The sequence below is a fragment of the Bufo bufo genome, chromosome 2, assembly GCF_905171765.1.
Source record: "Bufo bufo chromosome 2, aBufBuf1.1, whole genome shotgun sequence".
Lineage (NCBI taxonomy): Eukaryota > Metazoa > Chordata > Amphibia > Anura > Bufonidae > Bufo > Bufo bufo.
The window spans coordinates 574,308,233-574,328,283 of record NC_053390.1 but is presented as its reverse complement, the minus strand read 5'-3'; the positions used below and the strand labels follow the sequence as shown (position 1 = coordinate 574,328,283).

The 20,051-nt window shown below is 49.9% G+C and overlaps 1 protein-coding gene across 1 annotated transcript in view; it reads right to left on the bottom strand.

Moving 5' to 3' along the window:
- Positions 1-1,162: 1,162 nt before the first annotated feature.
- The window catches only part of LOC120989840 (alcohol dehydrogenase 1-like), a 120,749-nt gene continuing 101,860 nt past the window's right edge, over positions 1,163-20,051 (bottom strand). Inside the window, exon 9 of the mRNA XM_040418196.1 lies at positions 1,163-1,683. Within this exon, the coding sequence (XP_040274130.1) occupies positions 1,659-1,683 (25 nt within the window). The 3' untranslated portion in view covers positions 1,163-1,658. The remainder of the gene's footprint in view (positions 1,684-20,051) is intronic.

The following is a 20,051-nucleotide window of genomic DNA, read 5'->3' as shown; positions in this document are numbered from 1 at the left end:
ATGGTGCCCGCCCCTTTAACAGTGAACTCCACAGCGCCCGCCCCTTTAACAGTGTACTCCACCGCGCCCATCCGTTTAATAGTGGCCCCTGCCCCCCATGCATGTAGCAGTGTAGTTGTGCCGTCATACGTCTGAATATTTAAGGACCTACCAACTGCTAAAACCTGTGATCAGTTGTTATGGCAACCTGGAGTAGGACCTGCAAGCTTCTATTGACTGATAAGGGACATGTGCCGTGTGTATGGCAGTTAGGATTTAAGTGAAAGTAATCACAAAGTGAAGCACCGCTGTCGCTGGTGCTCGCAAAAGACTTGTTAGTCGTAATCCGTAATAGAAACAATTTGCCATTAATTTGCCATTAATCAGTGAAATGTATTATTCACAACTTGTTTTATGTCGCATACATGATCCAGTGGATGCCCATAGATCAGAGTCACATTGTATAAGTACAGAACGTTTCGGCCTATATCGACTCTGATCTATGGGCATCCACTGGATCATGTATGCAACATAAAACAAGTTGTGAATAATACATTTCACTGATTAATGGCAAATTGAATCAGCTGTGTGCAGCAATTGTTTCTATTAAGGATTTAATTGGCTAATGCAGGTCATTTTTGGGGAATATCTCGGTAACGGTGCATCCTAGAGAGCTAAGACCCCCCACAAGATTTCTTTCCAGGTAGCAAGGGATGTGCATACCAAGTTTAGTTGAAATGGATGGTTACGTTTTTGAGTTTTCATGGAACATACACACATACATACACACATATGCACGTCCTTTTTTATATATATATATATAGATTGGATGCACTTTACTGGCCAAGTGGGGTCTCTAGTGGGGTCTCTATCACAGTACTCATCCGCATGATTTTACGTGTTTATTGTTCATGTGTGGCTTTTATGTGCTCACACATGAGTCATAGGGTTATGCCCCTGTTGGCGATATTTCGGTTTTTTATGTCATGTGTTAGTAGTCACAATGTCATCACTCCAGGTCAACAACAAAGCCAGATGGAAGCATTTGAGTGACTGCACTGGAGTGTAAATGAGCTATAGTTGTGATTTTATCACATTCCCTACTTTCTGAAAGACAACCCCTTTAAGAACACTGTATCTCTAGTAAGAGTATCCATGGTGCAAGCAAAACCGACAGAAAAAATAAGCACAGAGATCTTTATTGGTCAAGTGACATTTATTACAATGAGACAGAAACACCGTCCTCATTTTATGATATGGTCCCAGCAATGAATTAAAAGATCACTCCAGGCAAAAATTAATACACTGAGTTATGCCTACTACAGGGCCAAAGGGGTGGTGCATGACACATGGATTCTCTCTATAGTATTTTTTGAATCTCATTGTCATACACAGGCTCCCAGGAAGCAAATGATCGGGAGGAGAAAACAATTAAAAATGAAATTTGAAAAAGTAAGAAAAGACTTGACAATCCCTTTATGCATTTTTTTTTCTGATGTGTATCTAAATAACATGATATATATTGAGGATACAGTGTACTCCCACCATATTTTGTAGCATTAGAGCATTTAATTATAATATAGAATTTAATCAAATTTCTTGTGATAAATGAATGTTGCATCTTGCAAGAAGACATCATTAAGGATTTCTTCATTAGATGTTCACTGGGACCAGTCTTTTCAAACAGTCAACACTGTACGGATACTAAAGAGAAAACACATTAGTCATAAACATGTTAGGTATTTACATGAGCAATCTATATCTGTTATTTGTTCCATTTAAAGATCATGGCATTACCTATTCAGTCTGAATATAATTATTCATGCATAAAGAAATACTCAACTGCTGAAATTGTACTTGCTTATGCAGTGCCTCAGGGGACCACTGCAAAGGGTTAATTATTGCTAAAATAGTTAATTTAATACCACTGAGTTAAATGTTATTTTTTGTTGAATCACATTTACTTAAGGACTTTGAATACCTACTGGCAATGTATGGGCAACAAATAGTTGAAACTGGAAGACTTGGTTAGGTTACCAGGGTGATGGACTTATCCCGCCCCTGGTTAGACAGTTTTTTTTTTTTCTTTCTTCTTTTTTTTTTGGGGGGGGGGGGGGAAGGGGGTTTGGAAAAATAGCACATACATGTGTCTTACAATACAAAGAGTGGTGGTTTATATCTGAGTGCTAATGTGAAATACTATTCCTAACATTTCGGTGCTTCTCCAGACAGTTTAAATGTATTTATTGATTTATTTTTAAGTTTAGGACAATATACACTATTCGGCTTTTGGTTGAAATTTATGTAAAACGTAAAAGGTTCATGCTACAGTGATATTATATCATGAAAGTAGGTAATTTAAGTAGAAGAATGCAACAAAAAGCCAACAACAGTGGTGGGTAGTGTTGATCGAGCATGTTCGGCCAAACACCAGTTCGGCTAGAGCATCTCGATGCTCTGCACATGGCGGTATTCGGCCGAATGTGCTCGAACGCAATGCTCGAGTCTCCTCCCCGTACGTTTCTTGGCTGCTATGCAGCCAAAAAACGTGCAGGTAAGTTGTTTACTGGCATTACAGTGATTGGCTGGCCGGAACGATGATGCGAGTTCGGCTCAGTCTTAGGAAGAGCTGTGCTGAGGAAGGGACAGACAGTGTAGGGAGTGATATAGGAATTTTTTTTTTAGAAAAACTCTTCAGAGACCCAAAAGTCCTTTTAAGTAACAGTGACATTAGCTGCGCCACATCTCCTGTGTAAAGTGTGCGCATCCAAAAAATATCTGTGACATTCAGTGTACTTTGTCAATAGACGGTGCCCGCTTCGGACAGTGACATTACCAGCGCCACATATGCAGTGTAACGTGTGCACTGAAAAAATGTATCTGTGACATCCAGTGTGCTTTTTCAATAGACGGTGTCCGCTTCTGACAGTGAGATTAGCTGTTACATACAGTGTACTTTTTACGTAGACCCTTTAAACAGTGACATTACCGGTGGTACCTCTCCTGTGTAACGTTTCCTCATCCCAAATACCTGTGACATTCCCTGTAATTTTTTATTAGCCGCTGGTGACAGCATTGACATTATCTGCGGAATATCTCCTGTGTGACATTTCTAAATCCCAAATCCTACGCTACTGTACATGTGACATACTTTCAAGCATATATCACATTTAAAATGAAGAAGGTGAGCAGTAAGGAACAGGGAAGTGGAAGTGATGCTGATGGTGCACGCAGAGGCCGTGGCCCTGGGCACGTTGAAACTGTGCCTGCTGCCAGAGCACAAGAAAAACAGTCATCCATGATACCTAGCTTCATGTCCCAGTTTGCAGGGTGGCGCAGGACACCACTCTTGAAGTCAGACCAGTGCGACCAGTAGTCGGTTGGATTGCAGCAGATAACGCTTCCAGTCGGTTAAGCACCACCCTGTCTTCCACCAAGTACAGTTTCAGTAGCCAAGAGTCTGCACAACACAATCCCCACCCTGATCCTTCTTCCTCCCACCATGGAGAGTCTGGACAAACAAGTGATCCCACACTTGGATATTCCGAGGACCTCTTTTCAGTGCCATTCCTTGATTTGGCCCTCTCGCCAAGCACGCTTGAAGAGGGACAGATCTTGTGCCCTGATTCCCAAACTCTTGAGCATCAACAGTCACAAGAAAATAACGGTGGGGAATGACAATTACTGTTTAATGAGATGGATAATGATGAGACACAATTGCCAATAATTCAATAGCAATTACTGTCTCAAGAGGTTGAGGAAGAGGATGAGACACAGTTGTCAATCACTGAGGTTGTGGTAAGGTCAACAAGTCAGGAGGATGAGCAGAGTGAGGAAGTGGAAGAGGAGGTGGTGGACGATGAAGTCACTGACCCAACCTAGGAAGGTTGAAAGCCGAGCGAGGACAGCAGTACAGAGGGGAAGGGATCTGCAGCACCGCAACAGGCTGGAAGAGGCAGTAGGGTGGCAAAAGGGAGAAGGCGGGCCACACCAAACAGGCCCGCAACTGTTCCAAGAAGCACCCCCTTGCGGAAATCTCCCTTGCCAAGGGGTAGGTTTTCCGCAGTATGGCGCTTTTTTGCTGAAAGAATCGTTAAGTCCTAACAGCAGCACAACTGGGGTATTACTGCCCTTGTGGACAATCAGGAGAGGTGGAACTTTTATTAATTAAATCAAAATAAAGTGATAATTAACCAAATAGGCCCCTATTAAGACCTCCCCCAACACAAACACTGTGCAAACTGTTAAGTAATACACAAACAAAAAATTTAAGGGAGGGATATACGTGTGCTGCTGTTAGGACTAAAGGAAAACAAATTATCGTTAGAAATTAACGATTCCCTTACGTCCCAACATCAGCACAACTGGGGACTTAGGAAGAAGAGAACCTATGAGGCAGGGTCTTCCAGCTGAGCTGAATTCAAGACAGACCTGCCAAAGGCGGTGTGTTCTGAACTCCTTAAGTCAAGCCTATAATGGCTTATTTGTGGTAGGGGCTGAGGTGTACGTCAGCTTGGAGTTGGGGGGGGGGGGGGGCCTACCACCCTCCAAGATCTATTATGGCTGAACTGTGCCCGGAGCCAGAGCGGGGTAGGCCTGTATATGTGGGCCACCCAAGAGAGTGGAATGAAAGAAAGAAGGGTCGGGAGGGTGGGGCCTGAAGCGATCGTCCTGGAGGTGAGGACGCGAGGGTATAAGTAGGCCGGCAGCCCCGCCCACAAATGCAGGCTGTAACCAGCCTTAATACTTGTGGTAGGGGCTGAGGTGTACGTCAGCTTGGAGTTGGGGGGGGGGGCTACCACCCTCCAAGATCTATTATGGCTGAACTGTGCCCGCAGCCAGAGCGGGGTAGGCCTGTATATGTGGGCAAGAAGATTACCAACGTGTTAGGAGTGAAAAATGTTTATTGAGTAAACGGGACAACTTACAAGGCCAGTGAACCAAAAGCCCTGGCAATCTCGACCTGCGGGTTAGGTATATACCTGGCAAAGCATGAAGAACGCCAGCGCCCCATCCTGCGGATAATATGCGCGGGAACCCGGTGTTTAGAGGCCGCAGAGGCGGCTCCTATACGGAAAGAATGCCCTGAAATCGTGTCTGGGTTATGCCCTAGCCCTGCCGCTAATGCGCGAATGTGGGACATGAACTGGGACGCGGAGAGAGGTCTGCCCTGGAGGGGAAGTAGCGGATCCTCTGGTGCTAGAGGAAGGAGAAACTCGGTCAGGGCCCCCAGTACCTTGACGGGGCACCAGGAGTTTGATGTGGAAAAGAACCTAATCTCGACGGGAGGACCTGATTGACTAGTCTTGGACGAAGGGAGAAAAAGGGAAACTGGTCACCTTGACGGACGAGATGGCGTTTAAGGAGGGTGGAGCGCATCAAGGCACTGGAAGTAAATTCCCCTGGTCTTAGGAAGCCATAAAACCCGAGATATATTGCAGCCTTGATGACAAGGCTTGCTGGGTGCCCAAAGGGGGAACCGTCTAGGGCTAGTGACAGACTTTGAGATAACTCCCCAGAAATCTCCGCGCTACTGGGCATGGGCTGATTTTTTGTATGCCCCTAAGGGTTGCCTTCACCGCCTGGTTGGCCAAGATTGATTGGCAGGTGGGATCGGCAAGCAGTCTGTAGTGCTGGACACCTGCTAGGTACCCCTTGATGGAATTGGAAGTGAGGTGTAGGTGGAGATGGCAGTGGGCGATGAATGCCATGACAAAGGTCACATAGTCCTGGCCGTTCTGCGGGTGGCTGAGCATGAAGCGCCGGAACGCCTTGTTGCCCGTGAGATAGTTCCTGGCGGTGTTCTTAGCCAAGGATCCCTGGACCAACTTCTTTGCGGATGCCACCAGCTGTCCTAGTCCATGGTCAGGAGGCCCAGGGGGGGAACAGGCGTGCCCACCGGATCTGCGTCTGGCATTGCCTGGAAGAAGACGGTGTAGTTAAAACGGGACAAGGCGTCCGCTGCCACATTCTCAGCCCCCGCGATGTGGGAAGGGAATATATGAAAGTTGTGCCGTAGGGAAAGCCAAACCAACCTGCGGAGGAGGGACATGATCCTAGGTGATTTGGCCCTGCCTTTGGAGAGAACCTCTACCAGGATTAGGCTACCCGTGATGAAAGCTACGGGTTTGTTGGCCCAGAGGGGGCCCCAGACCTGGGCGGCCGCCACCAGCGGGTACAGCTCCAGAAGAGGGGAAGATTTGAGGGACTCGCCATCGAGGGAGAATTCCGCCGGCCACTTGCCAACCAGCCAGTGTGGGTGAAAAATGGCCGCAAACCCGCGAGAGGCGGCGGCGTCGGACTGAATCCTTGGGGAAAAGGCATCCAAGGAGGGCACGAAAAGGGAAATGCCATTCCAGGAAGTCAGAAAGGAGTGCCACATGAGGAGATCCGCGACCGCTTGGTTGTCAAGATGGACGACGGAATCCTGGTCCTGTGCCGAGGGGAGAAGAGAGAGCAGCCTAGACATGAAGGATCTCCCCTGGGGCATGATCCGGGAGGCGAAATTGAGGGAACCCAGGAGAGACTGCAACTCCAGCTTGGTAAGAACCCGGGAGGAAGCCGCGGTGGAGACTGCAGCCCTGATCCTAGACAATTTCGCCTCCGGAAGACTAGCCTCCATGGCGACGGAATCTAACACGATGCCCAGGAAGGTGACCCTCGTGCTAGGGCCCTCGGTCTTGGAAGTAGCGACTGGAACCTGGAGACTGGAAAACAGCTGGAGGAGGACGTCCAGCCCGGAGGCTTCACCCCGGGGGTCTTGGACAATTAAGTAGTCGTCGAGATAGTGGATGACCATATCCAAACCCCCGTGGTGACCCAAGATCCAGTGCAGAGCGCCCGCGAACTGGTCAAATAACCAAGGGCTGCTCTTGGAGCCAAAGGTAAGTCTATTGGCAAAATAATACTTATGACCCCACTTAATGCCATAAAATCCCCAGAGATGAGGTGCGATAGGAAGCAACTTGAAGGCATCCGCTATATGTGCCTTAGCGAGAAGGGCCCCTCTTCCTGACTGCAAAATGAATTTGATTGCTTTCCCTATGGTGGAATAGGACATTGTGAACTCTTCTGATGGAATCAGGGAATTCAAGCTGGGTGTGGAGGACATATGGGGCGCAGACAGGTCGTAAATTAACCTTTTTTTATTTGAGGATTGCTTGGAGACTAACCCGATCGGGCTAATCCTCCAGACATCAAAAGGGATGGAGTCGAATGGGCCCAGCAGGAACCCTTTCTGGACTTCTGTCAACAACAAGCTGTCGACTGCGCCCGTATCGTGCATGGCTGACTGCAGGTTTTTCCCCTCCCAGGACTCAAGAGGGAGGGCAATCAACCCAGTGTGGAAACCCCTCCTGAATCCTGAAAGGAGGAACTGGACCAGATGCTGATCGGGGTGCTCCTGTAAGAGGACAGCCAGCAAGTCGACGTTGATGTCGGCTAGTCACGACTTAGAGGGTTTCTTAGGACAGGAAGAACGGGGGTGAGCCCTAAAGCACAGGGAGCAGACGTGTAAGGCTCTGCAGCTGCCGAAACCGCACCCGCCTGCATTAAAATTGTTGCAGACCTGGCTCTGTCCTAGGAACACGATGGGCCTGCCCAACTTGTCCACGGACGGCTGGCTTCTTTGGCCGGAAGGACCCGGAAGGGCCCGGTCAAGACCCGGAGTGGCCAGCAGGGGGCACCAGTCGGCCGTGTGCAAGATGGACTGGCATGTCGTGCAGGTGGGAGCTCTCAGCCCGGCAAAGTGTCGGAAAAAGAGCTCCATGTCCAATATGGCCCAGTTGGTGACAAATTGAAACTGGACCAAGGCTGCCGCAGCCTTGGCGGAAAAAGAACGATGATAATCGTAAAAATTAAAGCCGCCATATTTGTATCCCAGATCCGTCAGGCGGTAAAGATATGTATCCAGTTCCTCCCGCCTGAGCGGATGGGCTGAGCAGACCACATCGCGATAAAGGCTAAATGCCAGCACGAACTCTGGAATAGAAAGCTTTCTATTCAGGCGGGCATCTTTGGCCCTGAGTAGCACTGCAACCTCCCCGCAGTTAATAACTCTATTTTCGGCCACATCCTGGGAAGCTATCAGGATGGACGCCAAGTTGATGTCCTTCCCAGCTAAAATGTCCTTCTTAATACCCTCAGGGACAAAGTAGGCTGGGGCAACAACAGGACCAGCGCTGAGCGTACCCAACGCAGGCTCCTGGGAAGACGAGGGAACAATCGCAGTGATTGCGGACGGGGGATCATCTGAGCCACGAGACTCCAGCTCCGCAACTCTGGATTGGACGTCCGCCAAAGAACCGACGAGGCTGCTGATGGTGGCTTGCAGCTGGTGCAGCGAAAGCTGGATGGAAGAGAGGGAGGACTGGGAATTGCCGCTCCCTGGCTCGGTCCTCAGGAGGCGATAGAGTTCCGCCTTTCGGGCCGAAGCTGGATGGGGAATACCCTTCTTATTCAGCTCAGCGATGAGTTTAGGGACAGTCCAACGCCTGAGAGATGGGCTCCCAGCGTGCCCTGAAACTGATGAGCCGGGACCCGAGAAGGAGTCCTCAATATCCGATGGTTGTGACATCTTGAACCCGAATCGCGCAGAACCGGAACTCGCTACAGGAGGGTACTGGAGAGAGTACGGGGAAAAATTTACCTGTGGACGTAAGCAAAGACAGGAACGAATAAACACCGCTTTAGGAGCCGACCAGCGAAAGAAGAAAAGAAAAGGAGGACCAAGGTGGGGAGCAAAGATGGGAGAGGACCGTGGACGAGAGAGAGACCACGGGCGAAATGCCGAGTGCTGGGAAAAGGCCGGAAAGTGCAGAGGGCGGGTTGGGTGAACAGGCGACAAGAGGAACTGAACGCCTCTGGTGCCTGCTGTAAGGACCTGGGTGAGTCGAGTGAAGAAATTCTAGAATAGGCACGTGCCGTGACCACGAGGTGACCCGAGCGAGCAGGAGCACGGAAGGCGAGAAACGGGACCTGGTGATCCAGGTAGAGGCAGACCGGAACAGATGCCTGTGCAAAGCGGAAGGAAAATGACCCTAGCAACAGGAGTTAACTGAGAGGTGTCTGACCAGGTGGACCTGACGTGCTCAAGAGCGCCTATAAGGAACGTGAATGGGTGAATCAAGGACGACAGGCACAGAGCGAGCCTGGGCGATCCAGGACGACAGGGACAGAGCGAGCCTGGGCGATCCAGGATGACAGGGACAGCGTGAGCCTGGGCGAACCAGGAAGACAGGGACAGAGCGAGCCTGGGCGATCCAGGACGACAGGGACAGAGCGAGCCTGGGCGATCCAGGACGACAGGGACAGAGCAAGCCTGGGCGATCCAGGACGACAGAGACAGAGCGAGCCTGGGGGATCCAGGACGACAGGAACAGAACGAGCCTGGGCGATCCAGGACGACAGGAACAGAGCGAGCCTGGGTGATCCAGGACGACAGGAACAGAGCGAGCCTGGGCGATCCAGGACGACAGGAACAGAGCGAGCCTGGGCGATCCAGGACGACAGAGACAGCGTGAACCTGGGCGCGAGCCAGGAAGACAGCGATAAGGCGAGCCCGAGCGAACCAAGAAGACTGGAATGATATAAGTCTGGGCGACCCAGGATGACAGAAAAAGAGCCTGGGCGAACCAGGAAGATAGCAAAAAACGAGCCTGGGCGGTCGCGGTAGACCACCTATGACATGTGAGAGCAAAACGACACTGTGGAGATAGTACAATAACATATGCAAGATACCTGGAGAACCCAGAAACTTGAAGAGTCGCTACCTGGCTGAACGGGAAGTCTGGAAACCCTGAAACCGCAGTCCTGTTCATATGGGAAAAAACTTATCAGCACCCAGACATGACCAGAGAAACAAGAAAACCCTGAGCTCGACATGGTACGAGACAGCCTGAAAACAGCATTCCGAGCACGAAAGGAAGGCCTGATTAAGAGCTATACCGCCCTCCTCCATGCACGCGCCAGTCCGGAAAGCTGGCAGAGCCCCGCGCCTGTGCACAAAGGGGCGGCACGGCAGCAATGCCAGGAACCCGAGCACGGAGGACAGCCCCATGCTACTAAGCCCTGTAATGTGCCCGGAGGGTGACACACGAGTGGAGCCGACCACGCGTGCACGGGAGGCGACACCACACCACCGCGCCACAAATGAGCACACAGGAAGGCAGCAAGGGATGCAGAGGTGCACGCGTGCACAGGAGGGCGGCACAACAAGTGTTATGGACATGGCAATGAGAGTCAGATGGGGATGGCATTGAGGAATATGTCTATATGCATATAGGGAACCACATAACATTTGAGGAACCTGCTGGATAAAACAAAGACATAAGAAAATTGAACATAGGCAGCAGAGCAGTGCGTGCTTTTTTTTTTTTTTTTTTATCATACTCCAGCTCTGCTACACCGCTGAAGACCTGAGGCGCAGGGGAGCCGAGCGGAACAGTCCGCCACCACCTGAAGCGCTGCGGGCGCCGGACCCGCCAAACCCCGCTGTGGACCAAAACAGACCTGACAAGAGGAGGCTCCCCCGGAGCTGGAGAGAAGAGAAGGACCGGCCGAGCCCGACCGGGCGATGCACGAACGCTGCCCCCAGCCGAGGCAGCCCAGGGAGCCGAGACTTACCCGGAAGTGACGCGACCGCGAACCGAAAGTGACAGGGCGGAACGGAGAAGCCAGCCTGAAGCGACCGTCCTGGAGGTGAGGTCGCGAGGGAATAAGTAGGCCCGCAGCCCCGCCCACAAATGCAGGCTGTAACCAGCCTTAATACAAATGTAGAGTGGGAACTCCATGAGGCAGCAGCACAAATGTGCTGTAAGGTACTAGGCTCCTCTGAGCCACAGAGGCAGCTACAGCTCCGGTAGAATGAGCGTGGATAAAAGCAGGGGGCGCCAATCCCTGATCGATAAAAGCTACTCTGAAGGGCTCTTTGATCCAATGGCTTAATGTCGGTTTAGAAGTTTTAAGACCTTGGTTCATTCCGGCAAAAAAAATGAAAAAATTCTCAAATCTTCAAAAGTCTTTAGTTCTTTCTAGGTATATCCTCATACTTCTGGCAACATCTAGGGTCTGTAGGACCTGCTCTTCTTCCGACACTGGAGATGGATAAAAAAACTGGTAAAGAAATGACCTGGTTTAAATTGTGGAAAGAAGGTACCTTAGGAACAAAGGTAGGGAGAAACCGCAGGAGGACTCTATCTGGTAAGAATAGAGTATATGGCTCCACAGCAGACAAGGCCTGCAATTCTCTGATTCTCTTTGATGAAGTAATGGCAAGCAAAAAACTGGTTTTCCAAGACAAAAACTTTAAAGCCACGCTCTGAAGGGGCTCAAAGGGGGGAGAGCATAACCCCCTGAGCACAACTGACTGATCCCACTGAGGTATATGGCTCAGTCAGGATCCTAGGTTGCAGTCTTTCGTCTCCTTTAAGGAACCTTTTGATTAGAGGGTCCTGAGAAAACGGCTTTCCCAAAACTGCAGACAAAGCTGAGGTATGCACTCTTAAGGTTGAGGGTTTGAGACCTTTGTCTAATCCATCCTGAGGGAACTGAAGAACGGAAGAAAGAGGGGGATCCAAAAGGACACCACATTTAGGGCACATCACTGCAGAAAAATCCTTGCAATTTTGGAATAGGCTTTGTTGGTAGATACCGATCTGTAATGAGATAAAGTCCTCGGGACCCTCGCAGAAAACCCTCTAGACCAGGGGTACTCAACTGGCGGACCGCGGTCCAAATACGGACCGCGGCCGCCAGTTGTCCGGACCCCGGCCATCCTTCAGAGCGCTCCTCCAATCGATTCAGTTCAGAGTGATCCGATCCGTTTGAACCGGCTCAGCTCAGTCACAGCACACAGCAATGCTGACAGAGACGCTCAGCTCACCTCACGCTGGCAGCAGGAGCCTGAGGGCGGGACTGGGAGGAGTCAGTAATATGATCTTAGAGTGGAAGCTGCTTCTGCCAGCCCCTCCCCTCCCCGCCCACCAACCAATCACCGACCAGAGCTGAGGGGGCGAGGCAAGCACAGCACACTAGCAGCTCTGACTCAGTCCTCTCTTAGTGCAGGGTCAGGGAGTCTAAATGAATGGAATGAGTCACAAGAACCTAAAGATCCGACTCAGTCAGTGACTCATTCGATTCATTGAGTTAAAAGAGCCGTGAGTCAGACTGTAGAACAGGTCACACTGAGGCTGTCAGACTGTAGAACAGGTCACACTGAGGCCGTGAGTCAGACTGTAGAACAGGTCACACTGAGGCTGTCGGCTCTTGTTGCAGCAGTGATAAGGAGCAGAGAGATAAGAGAAGGGACAGATGACACAGTTCAGCACATAGTTTTCCCTGTGCATTCACATTTCACATCACTTGGTTCGTTGTACTACTGTCAGTGTCAGACTGTTGTCACTGTGGGGAACAATGCACAACAGACAACAATTCACATTGCACACCACAGTGACAGCTTCCTCCTGTCCGCCTGTCCAACGTCAGCCTCAGCTTCCCTTTACTATAAAAAAATCACTCTTCCTGACTCACTCAATACTAATCAGAGACGAGTTCAACTTCAGAGAGCTGAAGAGCCGACTCACTGCAGTGTCACTGACTGAGTCAGCAGCTGCGCATGCGCACCGGCACCTAGAGTCTTCAGTTCACTTGCGAGTCAGCTCAGCAGTCTGACTCGCCAAGTGAACCGAAGATCCGATTCTGATCCGAATGAGCTGATTCAAATGAACCGATTCACCTAAAAGATCCGAACTTCCCATCACTATCTCCTGCACACTGTGCCGTGCAGGAGGAGGAGCTTACCGGCGCACTTCCTCCTGTCCCAGAGCGCAGTGAGACAGGCCGGCTCCCTCCACATATAGCGCTCCTCCTCCTGCACACTCTGGTACGTGCAAGAGGCGGAGCTTACCGGCAAACTTCCTCCTTCCCAGGGGCGCAGTGAGAGACGGCTCCCTCCACATGCAGGCACCAGCGCTTTCTCCCTCAGTGCGCTCACAGGTCCCTCCTCCCCTGCAGCAGCGGCAGCACATAAGGGAGCTTCAAGCTCCAAAGGACACTTACGTGCTGCTGGAGAGGGGAGGGACATCACCACTGCCACCTATGAAATAAATGTCACATTTGGAAAGTAAGGGGTGCGTGGAGAGGGCTACAGAGAGGCGGGAACACGTCACTGACTCCAGTGTCATGTTCCCATCTCCCCTGGGCCATCTTCTTTAGGTAACCTGATTAAATAAAGTGATTAAGCCCCATCAAACCATGATAGTTTTGTTCCGCATCCAATTCCCATTATTGGGGCATTGGATGCGGACCCCTTAGTTTCAATGGAGCGGAAAAAGATGCAGACAGCACACAGTGTGCTGTCTGCATCTCTTGGGGCCCCATTGTAATTAAGGGGCCGCATCCAATCCCCCAATAATGGGAATTGGATGCGGAACAAAACTATCATATGTCTGTTCTGTGGCTTGGGTTGCCACCCGGCCAGTAGTTCACCAGCAAGGCTGGTATTTTAGTTCCCTTGCCGGTGCCAGAATTTTCCTGTAAGGACTGTTAGGGTACTTTCACACTTGCGGCAGGACGGATCCGACAGGCTGTTCACCCTGTCAGATCCGTCCTGCCGCTATTTCGCCGGACTGCCACTCCCCATTGACTATAGCGGGAGTGGAGCTACGGTGCAGCATGGCAGTGCACGGCGTGAGGCCGCCAGACGAAAAAGTCGGACATGTAGTACTTTTAGTCTGGCGGCCTCTCACGGTGCAGCGCCGTAGCTCTGCCCCCATCCCCATTATAGTCGATGGGCACAGAGCAGCGGCACGGCGAAGTAGTGGCAAAATGGATCTGACAGGGTGAGCAGCCTGTCGGATCCGTCCTTCTGCAAGTGTGAAAGTACCCTTACTAATGAGCGCTTCCATCATGGAATGCCCATTAGTACAGCCGTTACCTCCACCGCAACTTGTGCTAGTAAAAAAATTAATAAAATTACGGTACCTCCACCTCCATTTGCTCACGCTGTGGAGAGCACTCCCTGCTGACTAAAAGCTCAAGACAGGACCTACAAGACGTCATCCTGAGCTTGCAGTCAGCAGCGAATGTTCACCGCAGCCAGGTGAATGCAAATTTTATTTTATTTTTTTGCAAAAGCAGAGAAGGGGGGCACTAATGGGGGCATTACTCTTACTGGGGGCACTAATGGGGACATTATTCTTACTGGGGGCATTATTCTTACTGGGGCACTAATGTGGCCATTACTAATTCTGGGACTTACCCGGGGCGCTCCACTATAACGTCAGAGCGCCCCACGCGCATGGATCACATGATCGCATGGCATCTTTACTGTTGGCGTTCAGCTCGGACCTTCACCTGACTGCAGACCCAGGTATGTGGACCTTTAATAAAACTAGTTGAGTACCCCTGCTCTAGACTCTAGAAGGGGGCGAACAACCTCCAGACGGTCAGGTTGAGACTCTTCAAGTCTAGGCAGGACCCTGCCAGATGTACTAGGTTCTGCCTCAGGGGAAGCTTCCAATATTGGCCCTGGCTCATGTGCCTGAGCTGGGTGAACCAAGACCTCTTCGGCCAGAAAGATATTATGGCGATCACTGAAGTCTGGTCTTGCCTGAGTTTCATCAATACTGTTGGTATCATGGAAACTGGAGGGAATACATAGGCCAGCCTGAACCTCCATGGAATGGACAGAGCATCCACCGCCCAAGGATTGTCCTCCCTGTAGAGGGAGCAGAATCTGTCCACCTTGGCGTTGAACCTTGTCACCATAAGATCGATCTCTGGCATTCCGCACCGTTGCATAATCTGATGAAAGACTTCTTTGCTTAGGGACCACTCTCCTGGCACCGGAAGATTTCGACTTAGGCGATCCGCCACCACATTGAGAGTTCCTCTGATGTAAACTGTGGCCCGGTGGGTAAGGTTTTTTTCTGCCCAAGACAGGATCCATCCCACTTCCTGGAGGAGAGTTTGAGATCTCGTTCCTCCCTGTCTGTTTATGTAGAATACTGTCGTCATATTGTTCTAGCAAACTCTCACTGCCTTGCCCTGGACTTGAGGCACGAAGTGTAGGAGCTCCAACCGGACCGCTCTTAATTCTCTTAGACTTTTCTTCCCCCCCCTCTGGATCAGCACTCCTCCCCATTCGGCTCAGGTGCTTTTAATTAGCAGAAGTCTGCATAGGGTTTAAAATTCCTACCAAATCTCAGTTGGTGTTCCTGAGAGGCAGTGAACAGGTGAGCTCTTTGCACCAGTTCACATTATGCGGTGCTGGACGGTGGCCGTCGCTGCTTTTGTGCTGTGCTGGTGAAGTGGTGGGACCCGGGGCCTAGATGGCTTTGCCGCACAGTGGGCGCTGTGTGGCTACCGGGTCCCATTGCCTGCTGGAGCGGTGTGGGGGCGCGATGGTTGCCGCACTGCGCCGCGCCAAAGTTAGAGTAGGTCCCCACTTAAAAGAGGCAACCTTGTCGTGGTAAGTAGGCCTATGCTCTTTGATCAAACTGTATACTAATGCCTCCTAATAGTGCATAGCAATTTATTTATTATAGTGCTGTATAGCCATGTTTTATCATGCTGAAATTTAGAACAGTTGTTATATCAAAAGCATAGTAATAAGGATGTGCGATTTAGATTCTCTCTCACATATTGTATACTTAATTCTCTTAAGTTTGATGACATTTGGCTCTCTTGGGGAGTCCAAGTACCTTGTACTGGAACTTCTTCCAGATAGGCTCCCCAACCTAGAAGGGATGCATCTGTGGTCAACATGATCCAACGGGGTGGAATCAAGGACCTCCCATCTTTAAGCTGCTTCCACAGCATACCCGAGGAGACAGGGAGCATTTCTTGTCTAACAAAGTAGGGTTGCGGTTCCACAGACCCAACACTTTTGACTGAAGAGGGCGCAAGTGTGCTAGGGCCCAAGAGACTGCCTCTGCAGTTGCTGACATGTGGCCCAACATCTTCATTAAGGTTCTGATGGAAACCACACGGGGGACCATTAGAAAAACTGCGGCTCTGATTAGCTTTTGGCGTCTCTCCGGAGTGAGGGAGAGAGTCATCCGAGAGGAGTCTATTATGAACCCCAAGAATCTTCTTGATGTTGCAGGTACGATTTCAGATTTTTCACAATTTATTATCCAGCCTAAATGCTGGAGAAAAGTAAAAGCCCAATGAAGATGGTTCTGCAACACCTCTAGAGACGCGGCTTTTAGTAGCTAGTCGTCTAGATAAGGAATAATCTCTAAACCCTCTAGCCTCAAGGCTGCCACTATAGCGACCACAGTCTTTGTGAAGGTGTGGGGGGCAAAAGAGATTCTAAAAGGCAGGACAGCAAACTGAAAATGTCTGACAGTGCCCCTCAAAGACACAGCAATCCGTAGGTATCTTCTGTGATCCGGATGAACGGGTACATGAAGATATGCATCCTTGAGGTCTATGGTGACCATGAGGTCCCTTGTTTGAAGAGCTTCTATGACCGAGCAAATGGTCTCCATTCTGAACCGCTTTTGGGTTATAAAGTGGTTCAGGTAACTGAGATCTATTATCATTTGCCAGCTCCTGTCCGGCTTGGGTACAAGAAACACGGGGGAATACACTCGGGATCCTTTTTCTGCAGAGGGCACTTCCTCTAGCGCTTCCTTTTGTAGGTAAAGAATGATGGATTGTTCTAAGCACGCCTGTTTTACAGAAGAGAGGAGTGAGATCCTCACAAACCTTGAAGGAGGAGGAGCTAAAAAAGCATATTCTGTTCCCCTCTCTTATAACTTGAAAGACCTACTGGTCAGAAAGTCTTTGTTCCCATTTTTTGGGGAAATGGCGGAGACGTCCGCCTACAGGAGTGAGCAAGCCTGGGGGAATAATTTGGTCTACAATAAGATCTGCCAGAGGAGTAGAGATGGCGTCAAAGGCTCAACTTTTTCTCCTTAGGGTCCTGGGTGCGAGGATTTTCTCTGCCACGAGAGCGTTGTCCTCTGTGAGATCTATGGTAGGATTGGGATCTGGGTACCCTAAATTGCCTATCTCTCCCCCTAGAGGATTGCTGAGGGAGACACATTCCTTTTATATCAGAGAGTCCCTCCATAATCCTATCTAGCTCAGACCCAAATAGTCTCCCTGGTTCGTAAGGGAGACCACAGAGATTGTACCTAGAGGCATTGTCTGCCTTCCAGGGTCTGAGCCAGAGGGGCCTCCTACTGGCTACAGAAAGAGCCATCGACTTTAAAGCCAACCTAAGCTGTTAAGATGCTGCCTCACTCAAGAAATCCGCTCCCAAAAGAGCAGACCTGAACTGAGAACTGATATCAGTTCTAGCTATGAGTTTACATCTGTTTGAATTTCCAGGAGCTTCTTCCTGAGAAAATTAGCAACCTCGAAGGACGCAACTGAGGCAGAGGCGGATGCAGCAGAATAGTTTCTTCTTAAAGTGCATTCAACTCTTATATTTAGTGGATCCTGTAGATTAGAACTATCCTCAGAGGGAACCACTGTGCATCTTGACAGCTTGGATATGGCTAAATCCACCTTGGGAGAAGGACCCATTGGTCCAGCTGACTTTGGACTAGGGGGTATAAGGTTCTGAACCTTTTAGATATTACCGGTCCCTTCTCTGGATGCTTCCATTCAGTTGTCATCAAACTTCTGAGCGACTCTTCCACTTTGAAGGCCCTAGGCCCCCTAAAGTTGGATGTAGAAGCTTCCCCTTGATCAACATCCTGGTCCCTTGACCTGATGGATCTCAATAGTCGCTAAACCTTTTCCACCGGGAATATCTGGGTGGTAGTGTCCTCATCTTCCTCACTATCTGAAGCCGAGGAATGGGCTTCATCAACAATCATCAGGTCTTCTCCAAAAGACGAAGATCTCCTAGGAGAACCATGTCTAGGCCTTTTCTGGGCTAATGCGTCAGTTATGGACTTGCCCATGAATTCTTTTACCCAGGTTATCATGTCCAGAGAATGGGGCTCAGGATCTGAAGGGGGGCAACAACTTTGAAATTTGCTATATATATAGTCGTCAGGCAGCAAGGCGCTACAGCCCCAACACGTCAGGTGCCTGTGTTTTGGAGGTCTTCCGTCCCGAATAGGGCACCTCCCCCGAGCCCGGAGAAGACATTTAAAAGAATTCAGAAAAAACTATTGAAGAAAATAGCGGATAGCTGCAGCAGCCGAGGCGGCTGGAGAATTAGCAGGTAGCATCAGCTAGGAGTGTTTCTCAGAAGCATCAGCACAGAATCGTGCGTGAGCACAACCATGTCAGCACTAAGGCATCAGCAACTCTCACAACAAGGAGTGAACAGAGAGACAGCTGAAGGAGAATGATGTAGTGTACGGGGACTGTAAGGCCCATCACTACAGAGGGGTCACTTATGTGCTGTCGTCCCCCCCCTTATTTATGGGGAAGTTGGTATAAGTCATCTTTATAAAATGTAATGTAATGCTATGTATTTCCCTGTTACTGTGAGATTTGCATGTACAGGCCTGCTAGGGGTGTCATTCCAGCTCTTAGTCACTAGAGGGAGCTAGGGAGCCCTAGTATATATAAGGCCCAGTCAGGGAAGGAAAAGTCAGTCTAGTCTAGAGTCTGTAGTGGGAGTCTAAAAAGTCAGTCTACAGCAGTTGGAGTTTAGATTATGTCAGAGTCAAGTCCAGGCCGGAAGCCTGCAGACCAGGAGAGGGTATTGCTGTCCCTGTAACCGGGTTCCAGATTCAAAGAGAAGGTTCCCCTCCTGAGTTCACCTATGCAGAAGCAGGAACACCTCAGTTAAAGAGCCTGAGGAAGCTGAGAGAGAGACAGAGGCATGTCAAGGAAAGCAAGAGGTACTCAAGACAACAGAGGAGGTACTTGATAAAGATAAAACCAAGGATATACGCCAGAGCTAGGGCATTGGACCTTGGAGAAGAGTTTATATGTTCCAGGATCAGTCAGGAATAGAGTGCAAGCTGCCTGTACTACAAGTCCTGTGTTTAACACTCTGAAGTCCCCTTGCTATACATATATTGCCTGCATCAACTGTACCGAAAATCAACTGTCTGCAAAGGAACTGTGTTTCCGTTATTGTCCCTATATGATGACTACTAAAGTTTGAGTTCTGCTTTAACATCACGTGGTTCCTCAGTTATTCCTGCTATCAGCAAACGGCGTGCCACCGTTTAATTGGCACTGGCGTCACGAACATTTCTCATCATCACCTGCCCTTGCAGAGAGTCAGCCGTCTCAGGTTAGTGTCTATTGCACTACAACACCCAGGAACATTTCTACACCTAACTTGAGTACGCTGCACCTCTCTTTTGGCGTCACGAACAGGATACGCACGCTTTCTAGTGTAAGAAGCGTGAACTTTGTGCCTTATACAGTTGCCCTGTGACCAAAGTGACAAATTGCCTGTTTTATTAAAGTGGACTTTGTGGACTGAAAAACATACCCAAAGTGTGCCTAACACCTCTAAAAAGCGCTGTGCAGTGTTGCGCTATCAAGAGGAAAGAAATCGCCACACCGGAGTGTGGTTTTATGGACTTTTTACCATCCTGCTTGCTGTCAGTGAATAGACAGCGTTTCTACCAAAGATGGCCGCTGAGGCTACTGAAATAGCTGCTGCGTCATCTTCATCCCGAAAAAGCGGGAAAAATTGGCGCCTTTCTGAGGAAATAGAGGGAAGGAGTTCAAGGTCAGGCGCCACTGCTTATCTGGACATTTGCATGTCGGCCAGCATGGACTCCGCCTTCCCCATACTGGAATACCTGGGGGGCGGCCTCCCAGTGCAATGGGAGGAGCTGGCTGATCTTATTGGCGCCACCCTATAGCTCTCCAGAGAAGGATCGAGCATGTTGGAGAGTGAGCACCGCTTTGCTGCAACGTCCACGCCTGAAATACCAAAGATGACTGATATTGGTGTAGAGCCAGAGGAGGCTCCGCCGGCCTACTCTCCGGGACCGGAGAGACCCGCCTGCCCGCCACGGGAGAAAGAACCGGAGCCCTGCTATGGCTCCTGGAGAGACTTCTTTCAGCCCTCTTTCAAGTGGTCTTCACTAATGGCAGAGATCCGGGAGGCCGCTATAAAGCGGAATACAAAGACT